The sequence below is a fragment of the Triplophysa dalaica genome, chromosome 1 (assembly GCF_015846415.1).
Source record: "Triplophysa dalaica isolate WHDGS20190420 chromosome 1, ASM1584641v1, whole genome shotgun sequence".
Lineage (NCBI taxonomy): Eukaryota > Metazoa > Chordata > Actinopteri > Cypriniformes > Nemacheilidae > Triplophysa > Triplophysa dalaica.
The window spans coordinates 731,301-752,537 of record NC_079542.1 but is presented as its reverse complement, the minus strand read 5'-3'; the positions used below and the strand labels follow the sequence as shown (position 1 = coordinate 752,537).

The 21,237-nt window shown below is 39.2% G+C and overlaps 1 protein-coding gene across 4 annotated transcripts; it reads left to right on the top strand.

The window, feature by feature from the left end:
• Positions 1-1,085: 1,085 nt before the first annotated feature.
• LOC130424640 (serine/arginine repetitive matrix protein 2-like) lies at positions 1,086-15,220 on the top strand. 4 transcript variants are annotated; one of them, XM_056750493.1, is made up of 9 exons: positions 1,086-1,172; positions 3,008-3,076; positions 3,867-6,141; positions 6,449-6,545; positions 8,452-8,581; positions 9,678-9,965; positions 10,102-10,486; positions 11,998-12,157; positions 14,814-15,220. In XM_056750493.1, the coding sequence occupies exons 3-7, from the start codon at positions 5,880-5,882 to the stop codon at positions 10,108-10,110; spliced, it is 786 nt and encodes a 261-aa protein (XP_056606471.1). In that variant the 5' UTR covers positions 1,086-1,172; positions 3,008-3,076; positions 3,867-5,879; the 3' UTR covers positions 10,111-10,486; positions 11,998-12,157; positions 14,814-15,220. The 4 variants fall into 4 exon arrangements, with proteins under 4 accessions (XP_056606471.1, XP_056606462.1, XP_056606445.1 ...); XM_056750484.1 differs by having other exon boundaries at positions 5,936-6,141; positions 9,678-10,486; XM_056750467.1 differs by having other exon boundaries at positions 9,678-10,486.
• Positions 15,221-21,237: the final 6,017 nt, after the last annotated feature.

The following is a 21,237-nucleotide window of genomic DNA, read 5'->3' as shown; positions in this document are numbered from 1 at the left end:
CCTGTAGAATGTTGGGTAAATCCCTCCCTGATGCCTCATAGGACCCATTTTGCTACCCAATTGGCTTTTGGTCAGTTTGTACAGCCATCTACCACGCCGGATACCCAGATTAAAGACCCGCTTGGGGAGTGGTTTCTGGTATCTCAGGTGGAAGTCATTAATTACAAATACTCAGATTACTGTAAATTAAGTAGTTTTTTGGGGTACTTGTACTTTTATGAGTAGATTTTCAAGCCTGTACTTTTACTTGTAATATTCATTAATCCATGTAATCTACTAAATTACTTTTAAAATCATAGTTGATTACTGATCCATATCCAAACCTTTTATCTGCATTTTTGTAGCAAGTAAGGTGATTTGATAGCAAACAAGACGATGAAAACCGGGTCATGAGGACGGAAAACAAAACAAAACAAAAAAAGGACGTTTATGATCTTTCATTCTGAATGAAGAACTTAACCAGTTAAAAATGTATTCATGGATATTTAATCAGTCGTGGCTCCTCATAATTTAGTTTTTTGTCTGCCGGAGACATTTGCTTAGTAAGGAAATAAAAACTTAAATGAGAAAAATTTTGGGGAAAAACACTTGTTTTGCATCTTATCTATTATTATGATTAATAGATTGTTGGCAACTTCTGGTAAAGGAAAACACATAATTTCCAGCCCTTGTCTGGAGAAGTGACGGTGACATCAGTGGTTAGAAAATTTTCTTTAAAAAAAATTATAGTTTAAAAAAAAGAGTTTTAAAAAAAAAATTTTTTTTTACAAACTGTACTTTTACTTGAGTATTTCTCTAACACCGGTACTTTTACTCGTAATTGAGTAATATTTTAGCAATGCACTTAATTGTACTTAACTACAGATTTTCAGTACTCTCCACCACTGCCTGTTATGCACAACAACACCTAATTAGGCTCATTCATAATGAAGCCAGCGAAGCACTTAAGTCGTTTGTTAATTCTCTCACATATCCTTAATTTACGAATTTTACTGTATTAAATTGTTATTTGGTCAGGCAGTTCGGACATCTCTGGGGCCTGTATGCAAAGGCTGTGTTTCGCGCTCAAAACTTTAACGGTCCATTCGGAATCGGAAAACAAGCTGGCTGTGACTTGGAGGTGAAGTGCATTTTTTTCTGAAGGACCAACGCCGAATTTCCATAAAATTAAGGTAAATTGAAATATTATGTTGCCATAAAAATAACAATGCAGATGAAATAGTCTGTATTTTTGGTTTGTGCTGTTAAATCTGATGTAGAATCTAACCAAAAGGAAAAACAGCAGGTTTGGTTTAGCTATAGGGCTGGACAATAATTCAGTATCAATATATCACAATATACTTTTATTCAATAACGGTGATATGATATAAAATATATTCATCATTATTTCACTTCAAATTCATCTGAGTCAATATCAGATTCAGAGTTTGGTTCCGTCCCGAACCCTTCCTCATGCTTCAAACATAAAAACATATTGCACATATTGAATAACACATACTTCAACATATTGTAATGTCCCCACCTTTTGCTCTAAGAATAAATTGGAACAAATCAAAATAAATGTGTAAGCAAACAGTCTCAAATGTTTTGGGCTTGTAAACATCTTAATGTCGGTCTCCCTGTGCATCTTGCTGGCTTCTATCGTTAGTTTTAGTGTTGCAGTTACAACTGCACTATTACAAAATGAAGAATAAATATGGACTAAGGTTGAATTTTGTTTGCTTGCATAACCCAAAGAGCAAATATAGCTGCAGATATCTTATTATAAAAATATAAGAATTATTAAAACACGTAAAATATTCTGAGAAAGGAGCTAAATAAATGATAATTGTATAATAATAATATAACTACGTACATTTTAAGTATATGAAAGTAAAACAAACACAGCCAATTTGTTGGAGCTGAATTAATATCAGGCTTATCCCAGGAACATCTGAGTGGTTTGGCATCATGAGCATCAACCGTGATGTTCCTGGGATAAGGCTGATATTAATTCAGCTCCATCAAATTATACAATTGTCATTGAAATGATACATTTATCATTTATTTATCTCCTTTCTCAGAATATTTTACGTGTTTTAATAATTCTTATATTTTTTATAATAAGATATTTGCTCTTTGGGTTATGCAAGCAAACAAAATTCAACCTTAGTCAATATTTATTCTTCATTTTGTAATAGTGTAGTTGTAACTGCAACACTACAACTAACGATAGAAGCCAGCAAGACGCACAGGGAGACCGGGACTCATGCCCCTTTTTATGTAGGTAAAAGATGGCCGAGAGGGTAGAGGAGGGAGGGATAGGCCGATTCATACAAAAAGTAAATAAAAAAGTAAATCTAAAACCAATTAGGCACAGTGTTCGGTCAGTATAGACATAAATCCATAAACAAATAAACATATCCATTTTTAAGGACAGGCTAATGTGTTTTATAAAAAAAAAATCAAGTGAACATGTTTCCTGTAAACCAAGGGCAGGCACATAGCAGCAGTTAAACAGTGAACACAACAAATATTAAGTGAATTTTGTGAAGTACATTCAGTGGACAACTGCACAGTCTGGTGCAAAAGAACTTTACAATTCTCACCAGTCTGAAATTATTCGCTTTATCCAGGCTAAAAAGCTCCCAAACTTTAGCTGCTGTATAGGACACCGCCATTACTGTACGCTACCGCTCGGCAGAGATGCAATTGTGCATGTGCAACTCACGGCAAAGATTGTAGTGAGATGCCTCACTCCGTTGGAAAAACATGTCTGGCGACAATTGTCCACAATGGAATTCATTGTCGACTATTTCTATTATCGATTTTTGTCGAAAACATTGACAAATCATTGCAGCCCTAATACGCATATTGCTGAGTTACACGTGAGCCTTGCTTATCGTGGACGCTTGCACACACTTAGTGTCATGTAAGCTGGTTATTTGATGTTAAATGGTTACTTATTTTTTTATTGAAAGCTCCTGTTGAACACTGATTTGCTCATTTTTTGTCTAATTTCATTAAGGTCTTGCCAGCCAGAAGACAGGAGCCAACAAGACAGGAGGAGGTGTACCCTGTTGTTCATAAATATGGCGTAAGTTTCCATACATCGACCTTAAAGTTTCCTTTAAATGCTCCTGATATATTACAAGACGTTGACAAATTATGTTAATTTCAAATGCTTATGACTTATATCACATTAGTTTAACCAGGATATTATCATTTCAAAAGCAGAAGTGCAGCCCACAACTGATATTGTTGACATTTGATATTTGATGAACGTTCCCAATCAGGGAGAGGAGGGCTCTAAAGTATTCAGAATTTGGGTGGATATTTTATTTAACCCATTTTGCCCATTTTTATCAATTTCTTACATGAAGGGTTTTTCCTCCATAGAGATTTCGGTGGCGGCCACCACCACGTTATTTCTTGCCGCCACCGCCTCACGATGAGGAAATCCAAAAATAAATACTTCAAGCGCTGTCTGTCGGGTGCGCTGGGTTTTCTTATTCTGCGCGACCCATGCTATTTCTGGATCTTACAGTTACGCTAGCACCCCCCCACTGTCGTAGCTATGATCGCACCATGCCGTGTGCTCCGCGAGGGGTTACCGCCACTCTCCATTTTTGGCCAAGGAAAAACCCTGATATTGCTCAATTAAACATGATTGTAATATCATTTCTGGCCACAATCTTACATATGACTCCTTTAAACATACCATCACAGATTAGTGATGTGTCACGATCTTTGGATATTGGAATATATTATCTCTGAGCCACTATTAATTTCACACACACATGTGTGTGACAGTCAGCAGGTCTTAAACTTAAACACCTCAATATGTCTGTCAGTTTTGTATAGTACAAAAGCTTTGTCTGTTACAGATCAAAAAGAAAAATGGATTATGATGACAGTCGTTGGACTAAACGAAGACGTGTTAAAATGAAAGTACAGGAGCACTTGAAGTTTTTGGCAGACTGCCATAATGACGAGGACATTGAACCAACAAATATCGATTTAATTGCATCAGAGGAAGAGTTGGAGTCTCATGGAAGTAACAATTCAAATGACAGACAGATCTATGGACATCATAGTGAAGAGTTGGGGTGTCAAAGTGATGAATCACATTCTGAAGTTGTTTCCAAACACAGTTTTGAAGCCACAAATGATCAGACTGATTCGGAAAGCACAGGTGACAACTCAGACCCTTGTAGGAAATTGAGAGACTGGGCAGTAAATCACAATATTTCACATAGTGCCCTTTCAGAGTTGTTGCACTTATTAGTGCAGTGTGGCTTAGAGTTACCAAAAGATCCAAGAACTCTTTTGTCAACCTTAACAACCTATGAAATCAAAGACATCGGAACTGGATGCTATTGCCATATTGAGTGTCTAACTTAATCATTTCAGCGCTGTCAAAGGAAGCACATTCCTCAGTAGACACTATAACACTGCGCATTAACATTGATGGTATACCCCTCTCAGGCAGCTCTAAACAGGAGTTATGGCCTATTCTGGCTAAGATCAAGGAACTTCCCAGAGCTAATGTTGGTGTCATTGGTCTGTTTGCAGGCCCAACAAAGCCTCAATTGGTTCATGAATACCTAAAGGATTTAATTGAGGAGTTGAAGCTATTAATGCGTGATGGTCTAGAATACAATGAAAGACATTACAATGTTGCTCTTCCAGATGCATTTATTTGTGATGCACCTGCTCGTGCCTACTTGAAATGCATCAAAGGTCACACTGGCTACAGCTCCTGTGAGCGATGTACTGAGTATGGGGTTCATTTAGGTACAGTTGTGTTTCCAGAATTGACTGCACCGCTTCGGACAGACTTGACCTTTGATCAGCAGCTTGATAGTGAACATCACCATAATGATATAGTCTCACCGCTACAAGAGCTTGGCATTACAATGGTCTCGAGCTTTGTCCTTGACTATATGCATTTGGTATGCTTAGGACATGTTAGAAGAATTGTACATCTTTGGACCAAGGGACCTTTAAGTAGTCGTCTTTCTGCTTCCACAATCAACATGATTTCTGATCACTTGGAATCAATCAGAGCAAATCTCCCACAGAATTTTTCACGTAAGCTAAGGTCAATTTTCTTCGAGAATACAGAAATTGGAAGGCCACTGAATATCGGCAGTTTCTGTTGTACACAGGTCCTGTGGTACTGAAAGGACGCCTACCAACAAGGCTGTACAAAAACTTTATGCTAATTTCTGTTGCAATGAGGATACTTCTCAGTCCAGCCTTGTGCTCTAAGCACTGTGAATATGCAGACAAGCTACTGAAATGTTATGTGACAAATTTTGGACGGATATATGGATCAGAGCAGCTAGTCTATAACACTCACTCACTCATCCATCTTGCTGATGATGCCAGAAACTTTGGTGCCCTAGACAACGTCTCATGTTTCCCTTTCGAAAACCATCTGGGGACTATGAAGCGGCTAGTGAGACGTCCCCAAGGCACAGTTCAACAACTCGTAAGACGTCTCAGTGAAAAGCAGCGTTCGCTCTCCCTTAAAAGTGGAAAAGAGAGGGCAAATAAGCCTCTACAACCACATTTCTCAGGTCCGACTCTCCCTGATGTTCCTGTCCGCATGCAGTACATGAAGTACAGACATGAGAGCAATATAATTTCTCGTCGTGAAGGCAGCAATTGTTTTAATGTTAAGGGCAAAGTTGCTGTGGTGCGGAACATTGTTGAGTTGGTATCAGGGGGTATGTACGCAGTCTGTCAGTTTTATGAAAAAGAAGGCAGCTTTTACAACTACCCTATTGAGTCAACGTGTGTGGGGATTAGAACAGTGACACGGCTGTCTCACCAGCTGCACGGTGTGTCAGTCACAGATTTAACTGAGAGACTAATACTTCTGCCATTGCAGGATGGAGCTGTTGCATTTATCCAATTACACAATCGGTAACTATTATGAACTTTGCAGCATGCCCCTGTTCTGTGTTGTCGAGTTTATTGATGAGACCTTCGATGGCCAATCTGTGGTGGATATAATTCCAACATGCTGGATGACCGAAGAACAAAATAAGTGTTTCTGGCCATCAGGACGTAATGTAACCAAGGCAGTGAAGGACCGACAGAAGCAAGAGGAATCGTGGCCGAAATACTCCATCAGGGTACTTGGATGGGCAGGTAAGAGGTTCTTTTCTGAATTTGTCAAATACTCTGTCTGTCATCTATCTAGCTCAATGTCAATAAGGCATCAATTTCTATAAGTGCCAATAATGTACTTCAAATTTAGGCTGTAAAATTGTGATTTCTATATTCAATTGTCTTTTTCTGAACCAACATCAGTCATCATGAATGGTAAACAATATTTTTTCATCTTTACTCAACTCCAGGCATTTGAGATTATTTATAGGTGCAAATACCAAAATGATTTTTTTATCACGGTCAGTATAGATTGCATACTAATACCCTTTTTCCTTTTGTTACTAAGACACTTTCGAGGCTGCTCGCAAAAAATCTAAAAAAGCGGAGGCAACATCTGACTTACAGACAGATGGTGATGATTTACCTGCAAGGCGAAAAAGGAGGTAATGTAATACACAGAATATATAGTGTTATATAATGTTGTATAATTAACGTTGCAGAATTTCTGGCATTAAAGGAAAAGTACTGTTTTTTAACCTGTACTGTTTTTTTAAACCTTGTTTCTATCATGTTTATTTCATAATCTTACCCGGGGAAGTTTGGAGTGACTTTTTGTCCTTCTGGAGATATTTAGATCCATGTTATTCCAGCAAAACGGTAGAGGTTGGGGCCTGTAAGCCTAAATAAAACATTATCAGTGACAAAACATCTTCTTTTCACCAGTATGTAGTTATGCATTGCTAGTGCTATCCCTCGATGACTTCAGAACAGCTTGTTTGTCATCATGGCATTTTAAAAAAGATTTGTCAATACGAGCCGATGACGTCATTGCCGTTTGCCACCACATGATTATTTTATTTCAGCCTTGTTCACTACATCCAATGGCCTGCTAACTTGCTACTGCTAGTACAATATAGCAGAATATCCGATTTTGAGGATATGTTGGACATCTTCATTGTGCGCAATTTTGTGGAAGTGACGTCATCGACGTCTTCTGTCAACCCAAAGCTATCTAGAACTAACCTTAGGCTTGTTTGCTGAATTTTTTAAAAAGCCCTGGAAGACAACCAAGCTGCTCCAAAGTCATCGAGGAATAGCACTAGCAATGTATAACTACATATTGGTGAAAAGAAGACGTGTTGTTACTGATAATGTTTTATTTAGGCTGTAATGTTACTGTCCCTGAACTCTACCATTTTGCTGGAATAGCACTCACTGAGATGGATGTAAATTTCTCGCGAACAACATCAGGTTACTCCAAACTTCTCCGGCTGAGTTTATGAACTTATTTCGTGCTGGAAATAAGGTCCAGGTTACAAAAAAACTTTTCCTTTCCCTTTAATTTCCATTTTTCATTTACGTCAAATATGGCAGTTGTTAGAAAAAATTCCTTGAGCCACATAAAGTATAATAAACTCCTTTCCGTGGGAATATATCATAAAAAGCAATATTGATGCCAATATTTTATAGTCCAAAACTAGATCAGTATGCCTCTTATGCCACATTTCCCCAGCAACACGGTACGGCACGGTATGGCGCGGTACAGCACCACCAGCTTTGGACAACCAGGGCGGTTTTTGTTTCCATACAGAAGGTAGTGTCGTTACGACCTGGAAGTGGGTATAGTTGGCGTGGCGACACTGCTGTGACGTCGTTTTTATTAGACTGCATATGTACTGTCACGCCGTGGTCAGTAAAGTAAACACAACAATGGAGGCCTTAGAGGTGTTACTGCTGCTGTTGTTTGCGCTGTGGTTTGTAGTCAGCGAAAACGCCAAAAGACAGAGCCAGGAACATTTAGAAGAGGCAAGGCTGTTGTGTTGTGTGTTCTGTTGTGTTTTACACACATGGCACACTCGCTTAAATCACGCTCGATCTGCTGCCCCCCTGTTTACACCAGACACGTATTTCTCTGCGACGGTCGGCAAGCGCTTCTGATCAGCTGTTGTCCTTGTAGAACATGTGCTGGGGATCATACAACTCCCTGTACTTCTCCACTTCTAAGATTAATTTTACACCGCTCATCTGGACTTGTCATCAACTCCTCTGCCTCTCTCTCACTTCCTTGTTTGTGTGTTTCGTCGCACTTATTTTCTCTAACCAATCAGTGGACAGCAGCCTGTTACATCACGTTTTGTGTTGGATCAGCACGGTTAGAGCCACCTCTGAAACGGGTGCGAAAAACGGGTAACGGGTCCCGGGTCTCCCAGTGAAAACACAAATAAAGCGTGCTGTGCGGAGCCGTTACGAAAATGTGCAGGGGAAAAGGGGGATAACAAACACCTCTAACTGTTTTTTTCAGTGTATTCTATTGTAAAAGTTTAAATGTATGCTTTTAACTGAATATAGAGCACCAAAACCCCTGCTGGCTTCCAGTGAAGAGGAAACGGACATTGAGGGAGATGTCTTGCCACCTCCTCCCGAGGCGTTTGTGTCTAAGAAAATGTGGGGTGCAGGTGAAGCCCGGACAAAAAACAGGGTTAGTGATTAAGTGTGTGAAGTGATGAAGTGAAACAAGACCTACAATAGGTATATTGGCCTACAAAAGGAGAAGTGAAAATGTCCCTCTTTCCATGAGAAATGTAAATATGCTATATTGTCAGGATTTATTTTATTTTAAATTTAATTGATGCACTGCCCATCCATTGACTTTCGAGTGATTGCCCGCATATCGCCTAGCCACTGGTTCTTAAAACTCTTTTGTCAGAGAATAGCTTATCCATTCACAAATTACGGTGAATCTGCAGCATTCTGTCACAGAGGGGAAATATCACATGCTGAAAACGTCGCCTACGATAAGATAAATTCTCTCTTTGCATTCGATTGTTTATAGTGTCAGACAGAAAATTCTGAAATGCTGTTTCATTCATTCATTCAGTAGGCTATATTGTAAGACATTAATATTTTAAGACACCTTATTCAAATCTTCATTTTCTCTTGCTCTTTTCTCAACAATATACATGGAGAGCATCTCGCGACCCATCGGAAACGTCTTGCAACTCCCTTGGGGTCGCAATCCCTAGGATAAGAACCATTGGCCTAGGCTACGTTTTGTCGCCCAATGCTAAAGAGCCTTAGCTCTGGTAAAAGGCAAACTCGATTTCAGTTGCCTAATCTTCCAATGAATGCCGATAGTTATTGAAATGTGAATATGCAGACTTGTATGATTAAATTACAAGCAACCTACACGATGGCTAAATTGCTGCAATTTGTATTTTGACAATGTAGCCTATATTTCTGCAGAATCATAAAGCTCCTTAACTTCTAAAGCGCTGCAACAGCCTTTGGTGACATGTAAAAATGTAGGCTAGTCTAAGTATCCTAGACGGAACAATGTTCCCTGCAGCACAGAAGTCAGCATCAATCCGATTAAGCCAATCTAGCCGCAAACCCTGCAAATCACCATTAACCACTGACATTGCGCTACAAGACCCCGGTCTTTGACCTATGATGTGTTGGTCTAGTTATTTAATGGTAGTGTTGTGTTTTTAATTTGCTGCAGTGTTACCGGTATTTCTTCCTCTTAGGCTATTGAAATGGTGTTAATGCTGTACTTCTGCTTTCATATTGTGCAGAGGAGAAGCCGCAGCCCTCGTGTGTCCCAGAGGGGACTCAGCAGCCCTCATGTGTCTCATAGGGGAAGCCGCAGCCCTCGTGTGTCCCAGAGAAGAAGCCGCAGCCCTCGTGTGTCCCAGAGAAGAAGCCGCAGCCCTCGTGTGTCCCAGAGAAGAAGTCGCAGCCCTCATGTGTTCCATAGGGGAAGCCGAAGCCCTTGTGTGTCCCAGAGGGGACTAAGCAGCCCTCACGTTTCCGGGTGGCGGAGCAGGTCCCAGGGATCCCGCAGCCACAACGTTTCTGGGAGTGTGAGCGAGTTCACAACGCCTTATGTTTCAATGCATTATGAGCTTGTAGATCTGCCATTTCAGTATTTGTATTCGTTTTTTTGTTTTCGTTTAGAGGTATTGAAATGTTCCTTAAAGTCAAAGTTTCTGCTTCCAGATTGTATAGGTAACCAGGGTCAGCCCAGCAAGACAGAGTCTGACCCCGCGAAACCCCTGTGGGTCCCCCACAAGTGGCCTCAGCATGAGCCTACTTGGCGGCAGCTCCACCCCGTCTCATGGCCACAGAGCAGCCCAGTTACTGCGTGGCCAAAGTTTAGCTCCCCAAAAAATTGATGGAGCAATGTTCATCACACTAGTGACATTGCTAGAAGAAGTGAAGGACACACTGAAGCTGCATGGGCAGATGCTAAACACACTGCTCAAAAAAGATTCCATGCCAGTCATGGCAATACCAGACGGTGCGGTTTTCCCCCTGGCCAACGTTGAGGACGTTTCTCGCCATGAATGAGAAGCTCTCAGACCCTGAATTCCTGTCTGCAGTGGTAAGATTTTGGGGGCCAGATCCTATTGTTTTCCTGTGTTTTCTTTTTCTTTCTTCTGACAAAATCCTTCCCATGCATAATGAATCACTAAACTTTGCAGGGTTCAAGACCCATGCCAGGTTGCTTCAAATCAACCATGTCTGCTACAACTTAACATTTTTCACCTACATGTAGTCCCAATACAGAAGAGACTTAAGTATACTTGAACATCAGTTCACTGCTGCATTGACTAATCTTAATTTCAAATCTGATGGGAATTGTCCTCAGCAAAACAGCCCTTAGCTAAATAGATAAGTTATTAAGACCATTATACTTGTATAGCTATAGTCGGCAAAATTGGATACGCCCCAACAGCCTTGCTCCCGCCACGTGCACCATATTGGGGAAAACAATGCTGATTTGCCCATTGACTCCCATGTTATAATAGGCATTTTTCCGAATGCAGGATTGAGGACCCACGGTGATATTTTCACTCAGCAACCCACCCCCTCAATAACCGGATAACCCCAACAACAATATTGTCGTCGCTGACCAAAATCCTCAGATTTCCACCAATTTGACTGGTGTAAAAGAAGTGTGGTAGGCACTAAGTAGGGATCACAAACAATATAGTCATACAAGACTTCAACATTACATGACTACTGATTGAAATCGCCATAGCGCTTGCGGGGTGCACAATTTTGACAAATATTGTGATGGGATTTTCGATTTTTATATTCAATACTTTTAAGTGCATAAAACTAAAATTATGAATGAAATTTTATATCATTACTTACACAAGTCTTGTACAACTTGACACACATGAGAACAATATACAATAACTTAAAAAATATTTATGTGGCCAGCACCCTCTTCTGGCTTTTGTCTGCTGTTGAACCTGAAAAATCTCTAATATAAACTACGTAGTGATTGAGGTAATGAGATTGTTGGTTCCACCTGTTATTTTTGCTCCGTGTGTTTGTCATATAGGCTATTCATGGTCGATTTTCCAGAGTTTGAGAATCTGAATCGAATTGTCACGTGTCGTATCAAGATCTTTATCGACTTTTTGGCACACCCCTACTGGAAAGTGCAAAAATAAGTTCAAGTCAAAAATATTGAGGGTGGACTTCTACACAAAATTATGCTTGATGGAAAATGTCTTCATTTCCCCATGGACATAATCATGGTCATTCTGTAGTAGATCACCCCCTTGAGGCAGTTTGGCTGTGAAGCTCTATGCTGAAAAGGGAAAACTGGCATTGTGAATATGGCCTATAGGCCATATTCACAATGCCAGTCTTGTAGGTTTTAGGGAACTGGTATTTTATGCTATCAAGCACATAATTGGTTTAACACTTCATTATCATTATTATTATTATTATTATTGACATGCCAACAATAAGGATGCCAGGTTTAAAGCGGGGTGTTTGGCTATGTAATGGAGACAGAGAATATTTTATGATATTTATTTATGTTTTCTGATCCTGTGACTTTAAATGTACTGTGCTCTATTACTGTATACTCTTAAGGTTGCCATGGTTGCAGACATAGGGGGTTCCTCACTTGAAGATGCCACTAGGAGGATGATGAAGTTCCTGATGGTGCCAGAACTGCAACGGCAGTACAACGTGACCGGACGGATGGGCATGCTGTGCTTCAAAGATCTGCGTCTTTTTGAAGTTTTCTATGGTAAATTCAGTTTTTTAATTGCTCAATGAAAGTTGTCTTTGGCCTTTCTTTTATTTATCCAAAGTTAAATGATACAGTTGTTTGTCAAAACACAATTTAGTTGGAGATTATCAACATTTTAACATAACATTAAGGACAATTTCAGCATTATAACCACTTGTCTGTTCCACATGCAACTCTCTAACCACTCGCCCAATCGATCTCAAATTTGGAAGGTTTCGTTCTACTGGCATGAGTGTAGTGCCCATTTTCGTGTCTTGTCAAAATATGCCAAATTTATGACTTGAATTATTACATTAATTTGCCTTCATGGCCGAAAAATCAACTTCAAGAATTTTTCTCCACAGAATCAGGATTCTTCTCTGCAAAATCCACACTTTAACAGTTAGTCTTATCTTTGAAGTATACTACAACTTTTCTCCAATACACTGTGTTTAAAAAAGTAAAAAATGTGTAAGTGAACTGAACTAGTCCAGTGATACTTTAATTGTTTCTAAGGGGGGCCCGTCAACACTTTAGCAACATTGTGTAGGCCTATACTGTGTGCAGGTCTCCTACCTAAATTAATGGCGAATAAAATGTAGGCCTTTAGACCCACTTTGGACCTACGTCATTGTGACGTTTCGATGGCATTTAATAACGGAAGTAAGAGCCTCTGCATAGACTCTCGATAAGATTAGTTTAAGACTAAGGCAGTCAAAGAAGAGGGTTGGTGGGGTCTTGTGTGATGTTGGTGGCTTTCCAAAGTACTGAGTGAGTGTAAATATCTGATGGGGGGTCTAGGGGGAGCCCATTATTTTGTAGGCCTGTGTTATTATTTGTGTGAGGTTTGTTTTGTATTTAGTGGTGAGTGCATTGTACCAAGAAGAGATTTTATAATGTGAGAGTGGATTCTATCAGTAATGTGTAGACTGTGGTTAATATGTCCTTTGTGACATTAAAAGTCCTGAGCTTTCTCGGGTGGAGGCGCTGCTGGGCCTTCTTGTACACATATTCTGTGTGTTCGGAGAAAGAGAGGGATCCGTCTATTTCTGTTCCGAGTTATCTAAAAGATTTGACCTGTTCTACAGGTTGGCCATTGTAACAAATTCTCCATAAAAGGAAGGAAGGAGGCGGAAACCGGCAAACATTTAATAAAGTAATTTAAGAGCCGGCGGCCCCTCACGGACGACCGCCGGCGAACAAAACATGAACATAAATATAAATATACTTTTATATGCTCCCATCTCCTACGTGATTTGAGGCCAGTGTGCGTACAGCTGGCGCTAATTCACAATTACTCACCGGACTCGAACCACGGTCTCGCCCTGCCTACTCTACTACAGCCATAAATGCTGATCGGCTGGAAAAGCTGTGTTTGTGTCGTGGTAAGTGTTCCTCTGCTACCACAACACAGTTCCTTGGTCTTTCCAATGTTGAGCTCGAGGAAACTTGCCTTAAAAGTCCTGGCCAGATTGCTAACTGCCTGATGGTAGTCAGACAGCGCATTGGCACCTGTCAGATGGGCTACTAAGGCCATGTCGTCTGCATATTTAAAGAGTCATTCCTTCACTGCTGCAAGAGATGGACAGAGAAGAGATCGGGTGATAAAACACAACCTTGTGGGAGTCCTGAGTTTAAAAACAGTTTACTAGATTTAAAACCATTTACTAAAACCTGCTATTCTGTAAAAAACCCTTAATCCATAAAATCAGTGCTGGATGGGTCTGAAGCTCCTCCAGACGGTACAATAGTGTGTGTGTGTACAGTATTAAAAGCAGAGGAAAAGTCCATAAATAAAATCCTGGTGTGAGGGTGCACTGAATCCAGCTGCCTGGTCACCCTGTCCAAAAGAGTACTGAAGGGTGAGAGTACTCACAATCACAGGTCTACTAAAATCTGCGTTCTTGTGAAGTTTCACAAACCTGAAGTTGTCACCAAATATGAATGTCAAGCAGAATATTTTAAAATATTTCTTTTTCAACTGCTACCTATTATGCCTGAATACAGAGGGATTGCATTTAGCCTACACAACAGTGTAATTCTCACATTTGAAACAGTTTCCCTGTATTTGAAATAGCCTAGTCAAGTGTAGGAATGTAAATGCAATAAAGTAAGGAGCATTCTATCTTGCGCCGCAGCGCTTTGGCATTTTTCGTGACACATCTGATGAAAAAATGGCTAGGGAATAATAGAATTTAATCAGAACATCGAACGATTTAGAACACACCATTTACATATTTTGGGCTCCTGTGAGTTTTACTCGTACACAGACATCAAGAATCAGCATATGAATCTCAACAATGGTGACATGCTTCAATGGTGCAATGCATTCTGGGAGCCATGGATAAGTTTCGATGATGCTGATTTTTGATGTCTGTGTGCGAGTAAAACTCACGTGTCTGTGATTCGACTGGAAGTAATGTGATATGACATGATATATTCATGGAAAACTGTTTTTAATGTCGCTCATTTGAGGCTAAATTTCAACATGTAATGGAAAAAGGGTTATAGGTTGGCATAAAACTCCATGGTAAATGTCACCCTAGGGTTAACATTTTAGCTTACCACATGTGGAAATGTGTTACTTGAATGAATGATTTGAAGAGTTGCAAGTTGGAGCCATCAGGTTCAAAAAAGAACCTTGCTAAATTGACTTATGCTCCCTTGTTTTTAGGTGCACTGAAGAGTAACGCTATAACTCAGAATGTGAACCGAAAGGATGTGGAAATGGCACTGGGGAAATGGTTCACAGGCGCACGTGACCGTGGCGGGGAGAGGGCTGCAAGAGCCCTAAGAGAAAAACGAACATCGACAACACAAACACCATGACTGTTTTGGATGTATTTTTTGGAGAGATGTTTTGTTTTCCTTTTTTCAGAAATTTAAAAAAAAAAAATTTACCGGTACATGGTAAAATTTAAATTGTTAAAGATTATGTTTGTTGTTCAATGAGTGTATTTTGTATTGTTTTTTTTCAGAGATTTTTTAAAAATATTTTTTTAGTTTACCGTATGTTGTGACATTGTTTTTTAAAGATAATTTTTGTTGTTCAATTTAATATATTTCTTGCAGTTCAAAGCATCAAGTGTCTTGTATTTATCTTGTACTTACATTCATTCTTCGTTTTTAATTTTTCTTAGATTGTTTCCTTAAATGAATAGTTGGGCTCACCTTGCATGAATTGCCCAGTTAGAACCAACATAAGATCCTTACAGAGCCCACTTTAAGCCCATATGGGCATTCATGGTTGAATCCTGGTGCACGCCCGCTTTAAACCCCTTTAGGCAGGTGGGGCCCAAATGGGTCTGACACAAATTGCCCGGTTAAGACCCACATAAGACCCTTACAGATCCCACTTACAACCCACCTTGGCATCCATGGCTGGCCCCCATGTGGATCCCGGGTGCAAACCCACTTTAAACCCCTTTGGGCAGGTGGGGCCCAAATGGGTCTGTCATTAATTGCCCGGTTAGAACCCACATAAGACTCTTACAGATCCCATTTAAAGCCCATCTGGGCATCCACGGCTGGCCCCCATGTGGATCCATGCTGCAAATCCCACTTTGGACCCCTTTGGGCAGGAGGGGCCCAAATGGGTCTGACATGAATTGCCCAATTAAGACCCATGCAGTACCCTTACAGGTCCAACTTTTAGTACGTCTGGGCTTCCATGGCTTTCCCCAATGTGGATCCCGGGTGCAAGCCCATAATGGGGCCCACATTTGCCGCCCATGAAGCCCTCATCTGGGCCCCACATGTCATTGCTGGCTGGGCAATTACTGAGTGAAGATAAATAAATAAAAATAAGACACAAGGAGAGAAAAAAAAATGAAAATCTAATAACCTACATAACATCCGGGTCTTCTAAAAGCTCAACCTCTTCAACCAATTGTAATAGTTGTCGTCAGACTTTCGATTTAATTTTCCTCAATGATTTACAGTAAATCCAAAAAAATTTTTTTTGGAAAAATAAAAATAAAAATGGTTTTGTTTCAAGGCACTTACACTTATGAATATGGAATTTCCCCAAAATAAGGAAATTATTTATCAAAAACCCAAAGTCTAACTCCCTAACTCCAAAAAATATATACCTCGTGCAATGTACGCTCGGGTTACGCATGCGCATACACATTACATTTCTTGCAGTAGCCTCCAGGTGGCAACCGTGTTCTCGGTGCATCGATTCATTGTAGTTGAAGAAAAGCTGACCCCTGTAGACCCGGAGAGGTATTGGAATATGTCGTAATGCGCATGCGTTAAAACCCGTGCCTATGAGTCAAAAGCAGTATACTTTGCAAGGCTGTGCGTTCGGCTTTACGCGTACGCTCGCGTGCACGCAAAAACACGCAGTGTGCCGAGGCTGTATCACTTAACATTAGTTTATGCATTAGGAAACAATAAGCATTTATTCATCTTAATTAATTTCAGCACTAACTGAGACGTTCTTCATTTAAGACATATTCAAAAGTGTTCGAATAAAACATCTGTCAAATGCAAAAAAGGAATCCGCAGGTTTGCGGAAAGTTACGGTGTTTATTGTTGCACAGAAATATATTCAGATGTCACAGCGTCCGGTTTATCATAGCACCACAGGAATAAATATTGCATGATTGCTTTTGTACCTTTCCCCAAACCATTTATAAGTATACTGCCTCGTTCACTTGTAGCATTTATCAAAAATCATTCACAAAGACACCGTTTATTAAGACTAGAAAGAATTTAATAAAAGCACAAGCTTAGGCAGATTAATTCAGTTAATTCATGAATGATCGCAGACCTTTAGATGTTACGAGGTATGACGCATATTTGAGTAGGCTACTTTAAATAAATGTACACATATAAAAGCAGCCGTTTTCTCTTTTTTTTTTCTTAAATAAATCTTGCAACGGCACTGAATCATAATCGACCACAGGTAACAAACGCACGAGGAATTTCTGTAACTATAGGAATCTATAGAGTGCGTTTTTGTGGTAAATTCATGGTTTGATTTCGTAAGGGATGTAAACAATTACCCCATACAAAAAAGTCATGACGTGTCGACTGATCTCAGGTCAGTGTGCCACAAACCGCTCACGCCGCATAAAGAGGCGGTGTGTAATTGTTTTAATTACCGGAGCTTTTAATTTCTCGGAACCGGCGCCAATGACGTCACCACGCCCTGTGGTATTCACGGTGTCCCGCGGGACGAGGCGCGCTCCCCGCGGCGTCTGCGGGCCGTATTTAAAAGGCTCGAGGGGACGCGCGCATCGCCCGAGAGAGGACCTGCGGTAACGTCTGTATAACGGAACCGGGACTGTATGGAGGGAGCGGAATCGAACGCGCCCGTCCCGGCGAGATCGGCGGCGGACAGAGCGTCGGCGCTCGCGCGCTTACTGCACCGGGACTGCACGCGCCTGCTGGAGCTCTACGTGAGTAGTACAGACGCGCCCGTTATTCACGCGACCGTGACGACGTCTGTTCTCACGCTGCGGACATATACCGTATTAATCGTAAAGCCAATGTTCGGTTACAGACAGAGCCGCTTGAACTGGTCTGTGGTGGTTTACTGCGGTGGTTTTCCTCAGCGCACCGTCAGTCATTGAATGAGAAATGCGTTGTTGTGCAGCGATTCATGAACGGTTTAGCGTGATCACGCGCACACATTCACGCGGTTCACTTCACGATATTAACGGAGGTATCGAGCTGTTTATAGGACCAGAGGCCTCGTGCCTTTTATCGTGAAGTGTGTGCACGCATTCGTGTGAATTCCTATATGTGCGTGGAATTGATATCACGCAGGTTCACACCTCACAGAAGTGAGCACGGAACAGCACAGTCCTGCTAAGAAAAACATTACACAAAATCTGAAAGATGGACTTTATGGTTATAATAAGAATTGTATTTGTTTTAATGGGATCTATAATTTTACCGGATTATTATCTGGCAGGTGGGAGCCAATAAAACACCATCACCCACAACACATTAGGCTACATGAAGGATCTTTGGGGATAGAAAACAGCTGATGGGTCATTATCGGGTTGGAATGGAAGCCACCAGCATTTGTATTTAATCCATTAGAATTGATATAGTGATTTTAATGAGATTTAACTGTAAATTGTTACTATACTGATAATCGGGGTTAGTTTACAAAAATACGCCATCATTGAACCTCTCCATTGTGTTAATAATTAACAGTTTCTAAGAGAAATTAGACAATAGATAGCTTTACTGTAGCTCAGTGGGTTCGATCCCAGGGGATCCCAAATACCTATGTATAAATGTATAGGATAGAGCAATGTAAGTCGCTTTGGATAAAAGCGTCTGCCAAATGCCTAAATGTAAATATAAAATGTAATGCACACTTTGCATACACTACATAAAATATACCAAAAATACATCCAAAGACTTTATTTTATTTTATTATAGCACAAAAGAGTACACAACAACTCAATACAGCAAAAATAAAATAACTTTTACATAATTAAAACTTTGGATATCCCTAGAAATCGTACACTTAGATTACATAGTGCTTCGTAAGTCTTTTTTGTTAAAGTTTGCACATATTGTTTAATTTCTCTTAGAAACTGTTAATTATCAACACAATGGAGAGGTTCAATGATGACGTAATTTTGTAAGCTAACCCGGAAGTAAGCGCCGCGCTGGTTCCCTTGACCGGAAGCCGATGCATATTTAAAAGTAAAACATAAGCTCTGTGATTAACAACGGTATATGATGTTAACATGGTTTGTCTATCAAGATCATCTTTACACATTAACACAACATTTGTTACTTTTGAAGCCGAAATACAGTCGGCAGAAGTAAAAAGCTGACCCGATGCTGTAAACAGACTACACTTAAGGTCGCTCGATATCAACGTCACCACCGCCAACTCTTTCTAACTTGATTAAAAACGCGTTCCCTGTTAACAATTAACTCCGTCAATCAACCGCATCTACACCCAAGTTGCATTATTATTATTATTATGTTTTTATTTTATTTATTAAAACCTAACAAAATGTTACATATTTACATAACAAAATGGCAACAATAAATTCAATATATTCTTTATTTTAAAGGGCATTGGCACAGAAGAAGACAACAACATAAAAATGGAAGGTATAAAAATGTAGTTAAAATAAGGAATCTAACCATTTCTAAATCTATTAAAAGATGGAATAGTTTACCTATTTCTTTAATTGGACGCATAAACAGAATAAAAATGAATATATTACCTAAAATACTATATCTCTTTCAAAATATCCCTTTATGTCCTCCTTCTAACTTTTTCATTACACTTCGTAAGCTATTTACAAATTTTATTTGGAACAATAAAAGAATTTGTGTTCGCCTGTCACTATTATATCTACCATACAATAAAGGAGGTCTCCAATTTCCCAAGCTAGATAGGTATTATTGGGCTGCACAACTTCGAGCTGTTATATATTATTTTTATTCTGAAATAAGTACTCCTTGGTTGGATGTCGAATCCTCCTTTATAAAATCAAACTTGCCCCTTAATCTTTATCTATACTCGACAGATATCAAAAATATCAGGAAAAAGGAAAGATATGGTATCTTTTAATCCGATTCTTTTAAATATAATTCAAATTTGGTTTGACGTACACAAATATTTAGGTCAGTCCAATACTGTATCATGCTTTACTCCAATATGGGGAAATTAATATTTTAAATCCGCTAGCATTGATTCTGGATTTAAACTTTGGGATGAAAAATTGAGGACTTGTATAAGGGAAAAGATTTAATGTCCTTTTCAGAATTGGTAGCACAATTCAATATCCGCCCAAAACATTTCTTAAATGTTTTACAGTTAAGAAGTTATATTTTTTCTAATCAGGGTGAAAAGCATACAAAACCTACCAAGACACCTCTGAAAAATGTATTTTCTAAACACCCACAGTCTAAAGGTTTAATATCTCAGTTTTATATATTGTAAGAGTTAAATTCTAAGGAATCATCGAAAGATAAATTGAGTCGTTGGAATGAGGACTTAAAATCAAACATCCCTTTAATTAAGTGGGAGGAAATACGTATGAAAGCACAATTGCAAACATTCAATAGCAGTCTTAAACTGATACAATATAACTGGTTAATGAGAACGAACATTACGCCAGTGAGGTTGAACAAAATAAACCTGAATATTCCAGACACATGCATTAAATGTTCAGTTGATAAAGGTACTCTTCTACATTGTATGTGGAGCTGCCCTAAGGGGAAAGAATTTTGGAGGGAGGTGGCGACATTAATTTACCAAGTGGTCTCAGTAAATCTTCCAATGGAACCAGAGATTTTTATTTTGGGAAGTATCCCAAAACATATTGTATTTTGTAGTAATATCCGTAAATTGATTGACATAGACAAACTTCAGGCTAATCGTTTAATTGCTTTGTATTTGAAAAGATTAGAAATGCTGTCTATCATAACTTGGATAAATAATATGTCCTTTTGTTTAGCTATGGAAAAGATAACATATACCTTAATAGGGAAACTTTTATATTTTGAGAATTTTTGGAAACCCTTGGTATCCTTTATTTTGAATTTAGATCTAAGGAACCTGCTAAATGTGGTTGAAGGCGATTAGACAACATTCAATTTAAAGTATCAGTATCCTGCTTACTTGTCTATGTCTCCTTTACATTGCTATACATTTCATCATTAAGCGCTTAAATTAAACACACCATATCCTTAAATATAGATCTTACAAAGGGGAACATGTCATTAAAGATCATATTTATCTAACAAATCTAATAGGATTTAGCTTTTTTAATCTTAGTGTTATGATAGATTTTATGTATTGTCTTAAATAATCTTTCAACACAACAAACAGGTGGGGTGATTGAAAATCCTACAATGTTTTGCTATCAGTAGTAAACTGTTAATCAAAATAACATTTTTGACCATCTTCTTCGTAGTTTCCATACTTATTATCCATACACGAAACTCACTTCAACCACATTTTTCTCATTTAACCATAATTTATTTTTTTCCTAGAATATTTGCAATAAAGTAAAATCTGTTCTGTATTTTCTGGTTACAAATGACTTGTTTCAAGATTAAATCTTATCCTTAGAAACTCCAAGATGGATAGATATCCTATAAAA

Coding starts and splice junctions, on each gene's coding strand:
- LOC130424640 (XM_056750467.1), top strand. CDS start 5,880: ATGGAGCTGTTGCATTTATCCAATTACACAATCGGTAACTATTATGAA. Junction 6,142..6,448: donor CAGGGTACTTGGATGGGCAG/GTAAGAGGTTCT, acceptor TTTGTTACTAAG/ACACTTTCGAGGCTGCTCGC. Junction 8,582..9,677: donor AAGCCCGGACAAAAAACAGG/GTTAGTGATTAA, acceptor CATATTGTGCAG/AGGAGAAGCCGCAGCCCTCG.